At 40.9% G+C, this 17,630-nt stretch overlaps 1 protein-coding gene across 5 annotated transcripts in view; it reads right to left on the bottom strand.

Annotated features, from left to right (window-relative positions):
- Window positions 1-16,305, bottom strand: part of pus7 (pseudouridine synthase 7) — a 40,399-nt gene extending 24,094 nt beyond the window's left edge. For 3 of the 5 annotated variants that reach the window (XM_034176053.1, XM_034176055.1, XM_034176057.1), the window contains exons 1-4: window positions 16,204-16,305; window positions 1,170-1,472; window positions 1,003-1,087; window positions 622-738 (exon numbers count right to left, since the gene is read on the bottom strand). In XM_034176053.1, the coding sequence (XP_034031944.1) occupies window positions 622-738; window positions 1,003-1,087; window positions 1,170-1,462 (495 nt within the window). In that variant the 5' untranslated portion in view covers window positions 1,463-1,472; window positions 16,204-16,305. Of the gene's footprint in view, window positions 1-621; window positions 739-1,002; window positions 1,088-1,169; window positions 1,500-5,609; window positions 5,715-16,203 lie in introns of those variants that run through there. The other 2 variants (XM_034176054.1, XM_034176058.1) reach the window with 2 other exon arrangements.
- Window positions 16,306-17,630: the final 1,325 nt, after the last annotated feature.

Raw genomic sequence — 17,630 nt, 5'->3', positions numbered from 1 at the left:
CATGTAGATCCGTATCGGCTCTGCTGGGTCAACCCAAAATGAAAAAGGGAGAAGCTGACAGAACTTACCATTCAGCGACTAACAACGGGGACAAAATTACCCAAAAATATAGTTCTTCTTAAGTCTGCATACAGCAGAGGGTGACTTCACTGATTAACTGATTCCATCTGCTCAAAGTGATATTAATCAGTGAAGTCACCTGGTGGAGTGGGTGGCTGCAAAGGAAACCTGCACCCTCTTGGCCCTTTTTGGAATCACTTTGAGACCTCTGGCATACAGTAAGGTTGGCCTCAGACAACACTCACAAAGTGCTTAACATTGGTCAACTTTTTTTTATTGATTTATTTTGTAAGAACTGGACCTACATGAAAAGAAATTTGCATTTTGTCTGAATGAGCCTTTTCTTAAACTCTCTGAACATTCACACACTCTCAACTTTTTCCTCCATCTGTCTATTTCAACCTGGGACACATAATACAGAAGTCCTAAACAGTCCCTTTAATGGTGATGAACAACAACCAAAATCAAACAAACAAATAAAATACGTACGTACATACATACATGCATGCATGCATGCATACAGAAATTTCCAGTGGAAAAACTCATCATGTGCAATCTTACCTCAATAGAGACACTACCTTCTTTATTCTCAAAGAGCTGCAGCTCACTAAGCTGCTGTTTCTGGTCTTCAGAAAGCACATCAGACTCATTTGGTTTCTCCTGAGCTTCTGTGACATCCTAACGGGATCATTAAATGACATGTTCAAAGACAGTGGGACAAATGTCTACCATGCAACAGTTCTCAGATCAGTTCAAATCTGAGACTTTTAATCTTTCTTTGGTCAACTTCAAACAGAATAAAGCAAATCAAGTTAGAGCTGAAATAATGAATTATGTTATCTACAGAATGATATTACACTGCAGACAACTTCTCAAACAGCTTACTGTGGTAGCAGCAGTAATCAAGAAGAACAGTAACTTCAATTTAATCAAATGTCTCACCTCAGACTCTGCAGGAATAGAGAGGTCATCCAAATGCAACGTCCTGCCTTGTTTGTTGATTTCATGCACCACAAAATCAGAATATCTGAGAAAAAAGCCACAAAAGCCATCTATTAAGCAACCCATACTCAAGCGTTTGGAGGGAAAAGAGCCACTGGGAGACCAACCTTGCCTTCAAGATTCCTGAGAAGCCCTCATGGTTGCTGACAAACTTTAAGATGCCCACATCTGACTCAGTGAGTCCATGCTTCATCATATCAGCAAAGGTCTCTCCAGCTTCCTCTTCCTCACTTCCTTCGCACTCTGGTTCTCCCTCCACATTCTGATTGGACTGACCCACATTTTTATGATCATTGTCAACTCTGGGTCTCTTTGAAAGTGGATCGTCCTCTTGGTCCTCTGGACAGCCTCTCTTTTCTCCAACCTGCACAGGGACGAGCGTGGGCTCTGGTTCTGCCATCAAAACAGAGCTGAGGCAACTGGGGACACAGAGGAAACTGGGATAATTTGAGTACACCATTAAAGTCTGCAAACAACAGTTAACTCCCCTACGCAGGATTCTCATGCAATTAGAAAGTTAACACCCATCAAAGTCAAGTTCATATGATGTAACAGTTCATTTTAAACACCATCACAATTAGTATACTTTGGCCCTTTCTTAAATCCAGTACAAAGCAATGCACAGCACAGTATAAATGCCTTTGTTGTTTTGAGCTGATACTATTGCCATTTTCATGCACAGCGATCACACTGTTTAAATACCAAATGTACATGCACTCATCTGCGCAACCATGGGTGCGTCAGGCTTAAAATGAGGGACAGTCTGCTTCAGTGCTGGAACACACCTCCTTCATCCTTCATTATTCGGTGGGACCCAGGCTTTAGTTTTTTAATGTCAGCGTTTAGTTTGAGTTCGTTCCACCAGCTGAATGTTTTCATACAGTGCAGAAGCCGGTTTGTGAGTGTTGTTGTGGTGGAGAGATGCAGCTCCTAAGCAGTGGAGCTGGTGTGTGATATGGGGCTTCTGTCCCTGCGTGTGATGGGGCAAGTGCAGCTGCTGTCATGCCTGGCCGGCCAGGAAAAATTTGTTGGCCTCCTCCACCAGCAGCAATCCATGATCATATTGTTCCAGTGCTGTGCGCATCTGAGAAGAGAGTTGCTGCACAAAAAGTTCAGCTGGTGTGCAGCATTCTGTCCATGAACTCTGAACGGCTTGTGGTCCTCCAACCCAGAACAGCTTGCTGGCCCTCTCAGCGTCTGACAGTTCAAAGGTTTTGAGGACATGATCCTTAATCGCTGCGTATTTTGTTCGCAGCATGGGGGAGCTTTGCAGGAGCGTAATCAGCCTCGTTGCCATGGACGTAATGTTTCGTGTCGCCTGCGGTGATCTCTCAAAGCGAACTGCGCCTCGGTTTGTGCAAACCAGGCGGCAGTTTACAGAAGTGTGTCTTTGAGCATCAAGTGTGAAAAAGGTTCCAGCAGCAGGGGACATTCACGTATGAACACGCGCGTGCGTGTGACTGACTGCTCAATCATACAGCCGCAGCACCTGGTAATCAGAAACACCAGGGTTTTGAAAAAAGAGGCAGAGACAGAGCGCTATCTCTCTCTCCCTCTGTCTCGCTCTCAATGCTGAAACAAGAGACGGAAAGTTTTAAGTTTGCTTGTGACTTTCAATGGCAGTATTTTCTACTTTTTTTGTGTATTATATATTGGTGGAGTATTTAGCTGTGTAGTTAATGTTTTGTCTTTTGTAAAAATGAGAGCTCCGTCCCAGCACTGAGTCCTGGAATGCAGAGCAGGATGCAGAGACACACTGCTCCAGCAGTGGCTCCAGGCGCATTTCGTTTTAAGTGTCAAGATCAACGTTAGTTTCGATTGTTTTTTTCCCTCTTTTGTTCCTTTTGCTCTATTGATTCGTCATTCAGTGATGGGAAAAATCAAAAGCTCATTCGTCCACCTTTTCTCCACAATTTGTGACTTTTTTACATTTTTTCCTTTGTTCAGGAATCGGCATCGTATGTCGTGTGACCAGGGCTTAAGTCACTAAGTAAAGTGGAGTTGAACACATCCCAAATGCACTTGTCCTGTGCCTTTTTGATTATGCACTACAGATGGTCTAGACAAGCCCTTTCATTATACGGTCATTTACACTTCAGTGTAATGGACGTCAGTATCATGCATGACAATCATGACACCTAACTCTGACAGCAAGACCCTACAACAGGGACAGGCAACTGCAGGGTTCTCGCCAACGCAGTTGAGCATAGGGGGCTCCTATGCTGTGATTTGGGCCCCTATGCTGTGATTTAAGCAGCGTAGGGGAGCTTTTCTGTTTTGTTTTTTTCTCTCTTTTATAAAAGAACATGTCGTACATTATTTAATATCCCAGTTAGCAACACAAAGTGGCCCTCAAAATGCAGGAAATAGTGTTTCAAAGGGTTATAAATTTCAAAAGTTTCTCGAGGGTATGCCCTCGGATCCTCCTACAATTCAGTTGCAAAGCCGTGAAGCAACGCGTCAAGTGATAAATCTTTTTCCAGACCCAAACAAACAAACTCCACAGCAATGGCTGAGCCAGTCACTTTGTTTATGTTGACAGACTTCTTTTCTTGCGCACCAGAACGGATTAAAAAGGGCTTGGATTTATTTGATTCTGGTCGGGTGATGTCTGTAAATGTTGCTAATGGTACAATGCAACACTAAAGATGCCAGCTGCCATTAAACGCCACAGAAGAAGAGAGGATGCGATAGGTTTATGTCACAGAAGTGCGTTTTGAAATCAGAGCGCATTTCTGCCTTCACAAAATGCCTCAAGAAACCACAAAAATGCATAAAAGTACTTACTTTACTCATAATTGTTGTCAGTCTGGCTAAATCGTTGGACTCTGACACACTGATTAGCGCGGGGGTGCGTTTGTTTAATAACACAGGAACGCGTGTTTCTGCATTCACAAAATGCCTCAAAAAGTGCATAAAACTACTTACTTTTGTCATATTTGTTGTCAGTCTGGATAAATAGAATAATCTCATTTCCTCAGCAGAGAGTTCACGAGACAAAAACAAACATTTTCGTCATGGTAAGCGGTCAGAGCTGTTACCTCCGACCACCAGCTAGCTCTGGCATAATGTGAACCGAATGATGAATAATTTATAGATTCTTAACAATACCTGTCCCACCTGCAGTCAATGATCTAAATTAAATACTTTTGCGAAGGTGACATTAACATTATCTGTTGGGTCCACTTGGCAGTAACATGTCTAATATAGTCGCATTTATTTACCTTATCAGCTGTAGCCATCTACTTTTTTCTTTACCATTAGTTGGAAACCTATAGAAAGACAAATCTGGCGAAGTTTCAGGTCGATTGGTGGACATGGGCACACAACACTGTGGCATTCTTTCACTGTTTACACTGCGCCGACAGAACCAACGAGTGCAGAAAAAAACACGTGTTTTCTTTTCCTCAAATATCAGAGACAGATTTTTTCAAATATTTACTCTCCCACCGAAAATCCCCCTTATGAAAATACTTTTAATATATAATGGGGATGTGTTGGGACGTCATCGGTTTCCACGCATCAGACTTACACAGTGGTTAAATAGCGCCGACCTCCTTTGTTTGGGTCCGGAAGGAGATTTATGACGTCACGCATTAGACTTTGCAACCGAATAGCCACGCCCCACTAAGTTCTCACCTATTCCTGGTGACAACCCTAAACCGTGTCCAGTGGAAGACCAGAGGACTGCAGAGTTGTGCTTCGACCTTTCGTTCCCTCGATTTCACTCAAATTGTCTCTTTAATTTGAAGTGTTGCTCAGCAATAAAATCAAGTGCTGAGGTGATGAACTGGAGTAAAAACCTGCATATTAGCGGTGCTGTAAAAAAATCGATTCATGTCCGAATCACGATTCTTATTTATTACGATTCTGAATCAATCCAAAATGTCCAAGAATCGATTTTTTAAAAGCTTTTTTTTAACATTTTCTTGCTTTCTCGCTGCGTGTACTGTTTGTCAGGCAACGGCTTCCGTACTACAGCGTCCCTGGGAGGGGAGGGTCCGATGTGCTTCAAACATTCATGAGCTACAGCTTAGCATGGCGGACGAAGAGCTAATTCAGCCAGCACCGTCTTTTCTGAAGGCAAATGTTTGGGCGCATTTTGGATTTTATTATTTGCTGCGCAAGACGGAGCTTGACATGACTTATGCAGTGTGCATAATCTGCAAAATGAAAAAGTACTTCGGAAACACTTCAAATCCACAAGCCCACGTGCTACGCCATCACCCGTCTGCCAACTACTGACTAGCGCTTCGCTAAACAGCCAGCCAACTCTGAATGAGCAAAGCAGGTAAGTAAATTTACATCTAGAATCACTTGATTAACCTTGTAAAGCTGCATTTTCTTAAACATAAACTTTAAGTAATATAACTATTTCTCAGAGCTCTTTGAATCGAAAATCAATTCTGAATCGAATCGTCACCCCAAGAATCGGAATCGAATTGAATTGTGAGTTGTTTCACATCCCTACTGCATATGACTGGTCCTTCATGTCACATGGCTGCTAATTCCAGGCCCTGGATAACCACCTCCAGAATCAGACTTACTGTTTGAAGAAATTACGCAGCAAGACAAAGGTGTGGATCTGGAAAACCTTCAACTTCCTGCTGCCAAACACATGCAATAAACACTGTTGGAGGTTGATGGATGCACTAAAAGAAATACAACAGAGAATATTTTACTTTTTCCACAGTAATTGCAGCCGCAGCACCTGGAAATTAAAGTACGCATACTGTACATAATGCCACCACATTTCAGAGTATTTTGTTGTTAACAATACAAATAATGGTATGAAAATAAATATATTCTTCACCAAATTCCATCAGACTTCAACCAAGTAGGTCATACTGGTGGATAATATAAATCATTAACACATAAAATATCAACTACATTATCTGAAATGTGAGTATTGTAAAAATGCATTTTTTCCTCAAACTCATTTACAGACTTTTCTGAGGCTATGCAGTCATGGAGTCCATTTTAGCGATATTTGCTCGACTGTCACTGAAAAAAAACACTGGTGCCAGCGATGTGGCGCGAGATGAAAAATCAGTCAAGTGTTTGGGGCATTTTCAATTTTCAAAATACGCATCAAGGCTCCTACAACTCTAAATTTCAATGACTGGGTTTACACAAGCATGCCACGATGGGTCAAAACTAGCAGCACACTCAACATTTATGTTTCCTTGAGATATTTTTCACTGAAAACTTTAAATTGACTGTCAGTGTGCATGTGTGTATGCTTTATTCCAAAATGGAGTAAATTCATTTTTCCCCCTCAAAATTCTTCTCACAACACTCTATAATGACAACATGAAAAAATATATATATTTTTTTTATTTTTACAAATTTATTAAAAATAAGAAACTAAGAAATCACATATACATAAGTATTCACAGCCTTTGCCCAATACTTTGTTGATGCACCTTTGGCAGCAATTACAACCTTCTTGAATATGATGCCACAAGCTTGGTGCACCTATCTTTGGGCAGTTTTGTCCATTCCTCTTTGCAGCACCTCTCCATCAGGTTGGACGGGAAGCATCAGTGCCCAGCCATTTTCAGATCTCTCCAAAGATGTTCAATCAGATTCAGGTCTGGACTCTGGCTGGGCCAATCAAAGACATTCACAGAGCTGTGCTGAAGCCACTCTTTTGATATCTTGACTGTGTGTTTAGGGTCGTTGTCCTGCTGAAAGATGAACCGCAGCCCTATTCTGTGGTCAAGAGTGCTCTAGGGCAGGTTTTCAACCAGGATGTTTCTGTACATTGCTGCATTCATCTTTCCCACAATCCTGACTAATCTCCCAGTTCCTGCTGCTCAAAAACATTCCCACAGCATGACCTCCAAGACCTCCTGTCTTGGAGGTCTACAGACAATTCCTTTGACTTCATGCTTGGTTTGTGCTCTGACATGCATGTCATGTCAACTGAGGGACCTCATATGCACAGAGGTGTGTGCCTTTCCAAATCAGGTCCAATCAACTGAGTTATCCCAGGTAGACTCCAATTAAGCTGTAAAAACTCTCAAGGATGATCAGTGGAAACAGGATGCACCCAAGTTCAATTTTGAGTTTCATGGCAAATGCTGTGCATACTTATGTACATGTGACTTCTTAGTTTTATTTTTAATAAATGTGCAAAAATCTAAAAATAAAAAAGCTTTGACTTTGTGATTATGGGATATTGTATGTAGAATTTTGAGGGAAAAAATGAATTTCATCCATTTTGGAATAAGGCTGCAACATAACAAAATGTGGAAAAAGTGAAGCACTGTGAATACTTTCTGGATCCACTGTATATGTGACCCTGTGATAAACTATGTTGACCCCCAAAACATGAATCTACTGCAAATCGTGAATTATCCGCAAACTGTAAATTGCAAAACGTGAATACTGAAAACGTGAACGCACATCTCGCAAAATGTGAATTTCTTCACAAGTCAGGACATTTTAATACAACCACTGGCAATAATTATGGAATCACCGGCCTCAGATGATGTTCATTCAGTTGTTTAATTTTGTAGAAAAAAAGCAGATCACAAACATGACACAAAACTAAAGTCATTTCAAATGGCAACTTTCTGGCTTTAAGAAACACTATAAGAAATCAGGAAAAATAATTGTCGCAGTCAGTAACGGTTACTTTTTTAGACCAAACAGAGGGGAAAAAAATATGGACTCACTCAATTCTGAGGAATAAATTATGGAATCACCCTGTAACTTTTCATCCCCAAAACTAACAGCTGCATCAAATCAGATCTGCTCGTTAGTCTGCATCTAAAAAGGAGTGATCACACCTTGGAGAGCTGTTGCACCAAGTGGACTGACATGAATCATGGCTCCAACACGAGAGATGTCAATTGAAACAAAGCAGAGGATTATCAAACTCTTAAAAGAGGGTAAATCATCACGCAATGTTGCAAAAGATGTTGGTTGTTCACAGTCAGCTGTGTCTAAACTCTGGACCAAATACAAACAACATGAGAAGGTTGTTAAAGGCAAACATACTGGTAGACCAAGGAAGACATCAAAGCGTCAAGACAGAAAACTTAAAGCAATATGTCTCAAAAATCTAAAATGCACAACAAAACAAATGAGGAACGAATGGGAGGAAACTGGAGTCAACGTCTGTGACCGAACTGTAAGAAACCGCCTAAAGGAAATGGGATTTACATACAGAAAAGTTAAACGAAAGCCATCATTAACACCTAAATAGAAAAAAACAAGGTTACAATGGGCTAAGGAAAAGCAATCGTGGACTGTGGATGACTGGATGAAAGTCATATTCAGTGATGAATCTCGAATCTGCATTGGGCAAGGTGATGATGCTGGAACTTTTGTTTGGTGCCGTTCCAATGAGATTTATAAAGATGACTGCCTGAAGAGAACATGTACATTTCCACAGTCATTGATGATATGGGGCTGCATGTCAGGTAAAGGCACTGGGGAGATGGCTGTCATTACATCATCAATAAATGCACAAGTTTACGTTGATATTTTGGACACTTTTCTTATCCCATCAATTGAAAGGATGTTTGGGGATGATGAAATCATTTTTCAAGATGATAAAGCATCTTGCCATAGAGCAAAAACTGTGAAACATTCCTTGCAAAAAGACACATAGGGTCAATGTCATGGCCTGCAAATAGTCCCGATCTTAATCCAATTGAAAATCTTTGGTGGAAGTTGAAGAAAATGGTCCATGACAAGGCTCCAACCTGCAAGGCTGATCTGGCAACAGCTATCAGAGAAAGTTGGAGCCAGATTGATGAAGAGTACTGTTTGTCACTCATTAAGTCCATGCCTCAGAGACTGCAAGCGCTTATAAAAGCCAGATGTGGTGCAACAAAATACTAGTGATGTGTTGGAGCGTTCTTTTGTTTTTCATGATTCCATAATTTTTTCCTCAGAATTGAATGATTCCATATTTTTTTCCCTCTGCTTGGTCGAAAAAAGTAACTTCTTATAGTGTTTCTTAAAGCCAGAAAGTTGCTATTTGAAATGACTTTAGTTTTGTGTCATGTCTGTGATCTGCTTTTTTTCTACAAAATTAAACAACTGAATGAACATCCTCCGAGGCCGGTGATTCCATAATTTTTGCCAGGGGTTGTAGAACAGAATAGAACAGAACCTTTATTGTCATTGCACATATATACATACAACAAAACTTGTCCTCTGCATTTAACCCATCCTAATTAGTTAGACACAATCTAACCACTAGGATCAGTGGGCAGCCACAGTGCAGCTCCCGGGGATCAACTCCAGATGTAGACGCTGCCTTGGTCAGGGCAGAGAAAGGAGTAGACCCAAAATAGGCATGTTTTTGATTGTTGGAGGAAATTGGAGTGCCTGAAGGAAACCCACACAGACATGTAGAGAACATGCCAACTCCACACAGAAAAGCCGGGAATCGATCCCACGACCTTCTTGCTGTGAGGCACCAGTGCTAACCACTAAGCCACTGTCACTATAAATAACTTTTTGATCATTAATTGAGCAAACCACAAAAACAAGATAGAAAATGCATACATTTTCCAAAAATATATTGAACTAATCAACAACTCATGCACTTTTTTTTGTTGATTTCACCATTTATTCTGCCATGCTAAAGTCACACATTAGGCATATATGCCTAGTCGCGATATGTGGAATGCTTAAAATCATAACTGATGACAAAGCAGGATAAATATTTACATAATGTAATTTATCAAATGCTCAGTTGTAAAGATATAGCGAATATCTATTTAAATCACATTGCTCTAGAGTCAGCTGTTTTCTCCAAAATGACAAAATAATTGAAACAATCAAATGTTATATCATGTGGTGTCCCTTCATGAGATCATTCAGTTTGTCAGTTCAATTCAGTTATTTTATTCAGATTCACACAAAATGAAAAGTACAAAATTGAATATGATTATAAATGGATGGTGATACTGAAAAGAATAGTCTGAAGCAGAGCTTATAAATGACTACACCTAAAAAAAAAACACGTTATATACACTGCACAATACTTTAGTAAATGATGATAATAATAATAACATTAACAATAACAATTATATATATTATTCTATTTTCCCTAAAACATATATTAGCTGTATACATGTAACAATCCATAGGCCTTTTGACTGTACCTAATGATAATGTTCAGTTAAAAACCAAATGGACAGTTACATTATTTAAATACACAATCATATCAATGGCTTGAGGCATTATATTTATTAACTATATTGAGTGTGTCAATCACTAAGTTGTGTTATTTATGAGTGAAATCTTTCTATAGAGTGTATATTATCTGTCATGCAATAACTGACATTTGCTGACAGTGTTCACTCAGTAATCAGATAGACTAGAATTTTTTTTCTATTTGGCTGTAAAACAAAGATGTACACTTCAGCCTATTACCCAAGAATATATAATGAATACATGATAATGCATTTCTGCTAAAATGCATTTACGATCAATTCCTTCAAAGGCCAAGCTAGCCCAAGTTTTGTTAACGGTTTGCAGACAAATCATGATTTGCAGCTGATTCCCATTTTGGGGATTAACAGGATGTACCCTTCCTCACGACCAAATCTCTAATCAAGGCATCACTGTGACCCTTAAGCCTTTTCAGCATCACCAGTACTCATGCGCGGTGCGCACCTCCGGTCGGCGGCTATCAGGACGAACAAAGCCATGTGCGCAGCTGTCAGTTACGGAAGCGTATTGCATTTGCTGGATAAAAAAAATTGACCGCTGATCTCGTAATTCCGAGAAAAGATCTCATAATTACGACATCAGGATCTTGTAATTACGAGTTCAGGCTATTTTTTTTATTTATTGTGTGTGTGTGTGTAATCGCTTCCGTACAATGTGCTTCCGTACTTCCAGTCCTTCGGTAAAGACAAGCGTGAGAATTCCAGAGTCATAATCGGAAATCGGCCAATTTGTAACCTCCGACGCTGCACTGGGATCACACATCACGGCGCACTCAAAGTGTGGATTTCCCCCTAAACTGTTCCTGGATGAATGAAACTCCTCCAGCGAGGCAGGGCACGGGGCCCACAGACTGGCATACGCCCGGCTGGGAACCCCACTGCGTCCCTCAGTGGTCGGTGGGTCTGTGTGAGTGAATGCTGAAAGACGCCCCGTGCTCCTCCCTGGACATTCATCCGGGAGCATTTCAGGGGAAAATCTACACTTTGTGTTTAAACTGCAGTGTATCATCAGCTGAGCTCAGCCCACGTCTTTACTGAGGAACTGGAAGTACGAAAGTATATACATAAAACAATTTAGACACCTGATCTTTTCCCATAATTACGAGATCCTGATGTCATAATTATGAGATATTTTCTTGTAATTATGAGATCTTAATTACGAAATAGCAGTCAAATTTTTCTTTTTTTATCCAGTGAGTGCAATACGCTTCCGTAGTAACACAGTCCAATGTACAGGGAAACACTGCTTACTTTTGATGAGAAATGCCACTTACCGCATGCAGTATTGAACGATATTACACTGATTACACGTCCACTGTCGAGCACGTGCATTTGTTTGTCCCGATACCTTCCCAACAGCCCCTGTGCGCCCGAGATGCTGAAAAGGCTTATTGGAGTGAGCAGGTATGGATGGGTATTTTTCATTGTTCTGTTTTTTCACACTCTTCAAAATAGCAAATTTGTAGTAGCTAAAATTAATTCATATATCTCTTAATACACTCAACAAAAATATAAACACAACACTTTTGGTTTTGCTCCCATTTTGTATGAGATGAACTCAAAGATCTAAAACTTTTTCCACATACACAATATCACCATTTCCCTCAAATATTGTTCACAAACCAGTCTAAATCTGTGATAGTGAGCACTTCTCCTTTGCTGAGATAATCCATCCCACCTCACAGGTGTGCCATATCAAGATGCTGATTAGACACCATGATTAGTGCACAGGTGTGCCTTAGACTGCCCACAATAAAAGGCCACTCTGAAAGGTGCAGTTTTATCACACAGCACAATGCCACAGATGTCGCAAGATTTGAGGGAGCGTGCAATTGGCATGCTGACAGCAGGAATGTCAACCAGAGCTGTTGCTCGTGTATTGAATGTTCATTTCTCTACCATAAGCTGTCTCCAAAGGCATTTCAGAGAATTTGGCAGTACATCCAACCAGCCTCACAACCGCAGACCACGTGTAACCACACCAGCCCAGGACCTCCACATCCAGCATGTTCACCTCCAAGATCGTCTGAGACCAGCCACTCAGACAGCAGCTGGAACAATCGGTTTGCATAACCAAAGAATGTTTGCACAAACTGTTAGAAACCGTCTCAGGGAAGCTCATCTGCATGCTCTTCGTCCTCATCGGGGTCTCGACCTGACTCCAGTTTGTCGTCGTAACTGACTTGAGTAGGCAAATGCTCACATTCGCTGGCGTTTGGCACGTTGGAGAGGTGTTCTCTTCACGGATGAATCCCGGTTCACACTGTTCAGGGCAGATGGCAGACAGCGTGTGTGGCGTCGTGTGGGTGAGCGGTTTTCTGATGTCAATGTTGTGGATCGAGTGGCCCATGGTGGCGGTGGGGTTATGGTATGGGCAGGCGTCTGTTATGGACGAAGAACACAGGTGCATTTTATTGATGGCATTTTGAATGCACAGAGATATCGTGACGAGATCCTGAGGCCCACTGTTGTGCCATACATCCAAGAACATTACCTCATGTTGCAGCAGGATAATGCACGGCCCCATGTTACAAGGATCTGTACACAATTCTTGGAAGCTGAAAATGTCCCAGTTCTTGCATGGCCGGCATACTCACCGGACATGTCACCCATTGAGCATGTTTGGGATGCTCTGGACCGGCGTATACGACAGCGTGTACCAGTTCCTGCCAATATCCAGCAACTTCACACAGCCATTGAAGAGGAGTGGACCAACATTCCACAGGCCACAATTGACAACCTGATCAACTCTATGCGAAGGAGATGTGTTGCACTGCATGAAGCAAATGGTGGTCACACCAGATACTGACTGGTATCCCCCCCCACTAAAACAAAACTGCACCTTTCAGAGTGGCCTTTTATTGTGGACAATCTAAGGCACACCTGTGCACTAGTCATGGTGTCTAATCAGCATCTTGATATGGCATACCTGTGAGGTGGGATGGATTATCTCAGCAAAGGAGAAGTGCTCACTATCACAGATTTAGACTGGTTTGTGAACAATATTTGAGGGAAATGGTGATCTTGTGTATGTGGAAAAAGTTTTAGATCTTTGAGTTCATCTCATACAAAATGGGAGCAAAACCAAAAGTGTTGCGTTTATATTTTTGTTGAGTATATATACATATATACACACACACACACACACACACACACACACACACACACACACACGTTTATATTTTTGTTGAGTGTAAATTTGTGTTCAGCCGAGCCTGAAGAGAAGGTAATAAGTTATGAATACATCTTTAAAGTAAGGCCCAATCTCAGTTCTCTTTTGTACCCCTTCTCCTTCCCCTTGGCCCTACCCCTACGCCTACCCCTTTAAAACAAGGAGTACCGCGAAGGGGTATGATCTAGCCCTATGAACTGCAACACCCCTCCGCCTTAGGAGGAAAAAAATACTGCCCGTCTCAAACTGCCGTCTTCACTGTTTGTCAACATGGCAACCAAAGCAAAACTTGTTGCAGTAGCCTGTTTGCTCTTTTTATTTTCTCGCCTTTCTGCATAAATGCAAAGAAATAGAAGAAGTCGCAGATTTCTTGGATGCATCACAATCATGTCAGAGAATTTTGTGGCATTAACCCCTTAACGCCCAAATTTATATAGCTGTATATAAAAAAAATGTTTTGTGTGTGTTTTTGCCTTTACGTAGATGGTAAATAATGTTGAGATTATTAATTTCACTTTTGCACAAGAACTAGATAGTAATATTGGGTATTTTGGTAATGACTTTATGTTATAATGTTATAATAATAATGATGGTATGTTGCAAATTTGCGACAACAGGAATACAGGTCAATTTGGTAAGTTGCATATTTGAGTCAGAGATTGTAGCACATATGCGACGATGGGCATTAAGGGGTTAATAATTAATTTAATTAATTTGTAATTTATAATAATAATTAATAGTATTATAATAATTAATTAATTAGTAATTAATTAATGTTAATGATACTGATAATAATTAGTCATTAATAATAGTATTAATTAATATTGCTAATTGATTAATCATTAATTGATTAGCAACTAAAATAAATAAACACTTGAAATATATCAGTCTGTGTGGAATGAATGTATACATTATACAAGTTTCACTTTTTGAATGGAATTACTGAAATAAATCAACTTTTTCATGATATTCTAATTATATAACCAGCACCTGTATGTATGTTATGGACCTCATCTAGTTCTGTTAACCTTATATTTCTTTTTCAAATTCTCCCATTTTTTTCATCCAGCTCCATTTCCTTTAGAAATTTCCTTGACAAATAATATCAGTCTATTAGGACGTCAGGTTATGTGTTGCACATTTGCATGTGTGTGTTTATATTTTCCAACTTATTCCCACTGGTGAAACTTTTCCTCATTTTCTGCCTGAAAGCTTATTAGGAGACGAGTGTGCTCAGGGCTCCCCGTTTGTTTACAAAATACACACGTGTTACAGACCTTCAAATCTAACAGTAGAGATTGATATTATCCAAAGATTTATGAACATACAAATTAATGTGCTTATCTTTTATCATGATTTTCTCCATTGTGAGATATAAAAGTGTCTTATCATAGCTTTCGAGTGTATATGCATTATAACGCCTCAGCGCACGAGCAAAGTTACGATACTCTTCAGAACGACAATATACGCAACATGCATCCAGCAGCATAGACATTGCTGTCATAGGCAACTGCCTGTAAAGTTTTTTGGCAAGTTCTAACTTTCTAAACGCCGTAATTTGTAATGAAGCGCCAATTTCATTTGTCCGGCTCTGGGCGCCATGTTTGTTTCTGTGGAGACAGGGGTAAGGTCTAGAGCAGGGGTGGGCAATCATGTGCCATGAAGGGCCGAAGCACTGCAGGTTTTCCTTGCTACCAATCACCTCAGCAGGTGATTTTATTAATGTTCAGGTGTTTCAGCAGGTGATTTCATTGACAACCAGGTGGTTATGTTCAAGGGAGAAGCTCATCAGCAACCCACCTGCTGAGGTGATTGGTTGCAAGGAAAACCTGCAGTGTCTCGGCCCTCGTTGCCCACCCCTGGTCTAGAGGTAGGCGGATCGATCCTAATATCGATAATATCAATACCAATGCTGGTATTGGTATTGAACGATCCTCGTGTAAAAAGATCGACACTCAAGCTTTTTTTCTCTCCCGCACGCACTGACTGCTGTGCACGCAGATTCATCAAAGTCTACTCTCTGTCTGTAAGAGCAGCGCTGCACTGTCACACAACACGGAGCAGCACACCCTTGTATTGTGATTTTGTTTTAAGTTGTGTTGAGTGATATTTTTTTAAACAAAAATGTTGATTGTGATAATAAAGTATTTTGTTGTCACGTACAATGTTTGGCAAGATTCAATCCTAGGTCTTTTGGACCCTTAGGATCTATGAAGCTTAAATATGAAAAAGTATCGGTATTGATATAGGTGATACTGGGCCTGTATTTCCTTGGTATCGGATCAATATCAAAATTCCGAGTATCGCCCACCTCTACTACAAACCTCTTCAAACGGAGTGAATCTGGATGCACACTCCGTTTGGAGGGGTAGGAGGAGCTCACTAGAGGTGGGCGATACCGGGAATTTTGATATTGATCCGACACCAAGGGGAAGGGCCAAGAGGTAGAACTGAGATTCAGCCTAAGACTACCATCCTTGGCAATAATTTTCGACTAAAACCACAACTGGTAGTTATCACGTGCGGCTGCTTCTGCCTTTGGGTTTGAACAGGGTGGGCGGAGTTTAACGTGACGGAGCACAAAACCGTCAAGGACACAGAATTCGACACAACACCGATAGCAAAGCCGCTCTGGCTGCTAATACATTCGCAGTCGGGGGTGCAGCTAGTATTGCTAAGAGAAACGATTAGCAAAGGAAACAAAGCATTTAAAATGTAGTTAAATCTAACATGTTGTTGTACCAAGCTGAAAAGACAATTTCTACAAACCTTCATCTGGATATATTCAGCAAACTTCGAAGACCAAACATATGAATTTCTTTCACATGTGATTGATCCAGGAAACGGAAAGCAGATCCGACCACAAAGCCCTCCCACTGCAGGGGCGGGGCTACGAGATTCTGAACGAGCGGGGGGTCACTGAATACATTGCTATGGTAACAAGACAATAATGTTCTTGTGACTTAGTTGAGCATTCTGCTGATAACTGTCGAAACATAAACCATTTTAGTTATATCAATAATAATAATTATTATGATTAGTATTATTATCAGTAGTAGTACTGTTACTAGTAGTAGAAGGAGCCGTAGTTTTCGATACAAATCAAATTTTCATGGTTTCATGTTGAGATCAATTTTTGTTAGGGACTGGCTGGTCACCATCTTTGTGGGCAAAAAAATAAGAGATCTGTCCTAAGGATTATTAGATTCACACCAAACTGGAACTGCAGAAGAGCGTGATAGAAGAGGGTCAGTGTCCACTGGAGTCACTGGAGAGATGTTTGAGAATAATTTCTGTTCTAAATATCTTGGGTCTAAATTAAACTGTCGGATTGCCCTGGTCCACACCAGTTCTAAGTCAGCTGTTAGGCGCCAGCCGAGGCACCTAATATGAGTCACATCTGAATAAAAGCTCTGCAACTTTGTATCTAATTCAGTTCTCTGCACACAGAATGCTGACAAGCTGCAGTTAATCACAGGGGTGTAAATTGTGTCTGTTAGAAGCTATATTTCAAAAGGATGACCCATACACAATGTTGTTGTCCATTTGGCTGCTCCCGTTTTATTCGGGGCTGCCACAGCTGATACAACTAGATTCGCATTGGCATTTGGCAGACGTTTTATGCTGGATGCCCTTCCTGACAACTCCAGTTTTACCCGTTGAAACCCACACAGCTGCTGGTGTTCCTAAGACAGGGGTGGGCAACGAGGGCCGAGACACTGCAGGTTTTCCTTGCAACCAATCACCTCAGCAGGTGGGTTGCTGATGAGCTTCTCCCTTGAACATAACCACCTGGTTGTCAATGAAATCACCTGCTGAAACACCTGAACATTAATGAAATCACCTGCTGAGGTGATTGGTAGCAAGGAAAACCTGCAGTGCTTCGGCCCTTCATGGCACATGATTGCCCACCCCTGTCCTAAGAGGTCTCCCATCCAAGTATTAACCAGGTTTCCACACTGCTAAGCTTCTCAAATCTGATGGGATCAAGCTTATGCAGAGCAGATCGGCATATATACAGGTGATGATCATATAATTAGAATATCATGAAAAAGTTGATTTATTTCAGTAATTCCATCCAAAAAGTGAAACTTGTGTAACCCCATAGAAAATCTATGGGGTATTGTGAAGAGGAAGATGCAACACGCCAGACTCAACAATGCAGAAGAGCTGAAGACCACGATCATGGGCTCTCA

The sequence above is a fragment of the Thalassophryne amazonica genome, chromosome 8, assembly GCF_902500255.1.
Source record: "Thalassophryne amazonica chromosome 8, fThaAma1.1, whole genome shotgun sequence".
Taxonomy (NCBI): Eukaryota; Metazoa; Chordata; class Actinopteri; order Batrachoidiformes; family Batrachoididae; genus Thalassophryne; species Thalassophryne amazonica.
The sequence above is the reverse complement of the archived record's forward strand: the minus strand, read 5'-3'. Positions and strand labels throughout refer to the sequence as shown.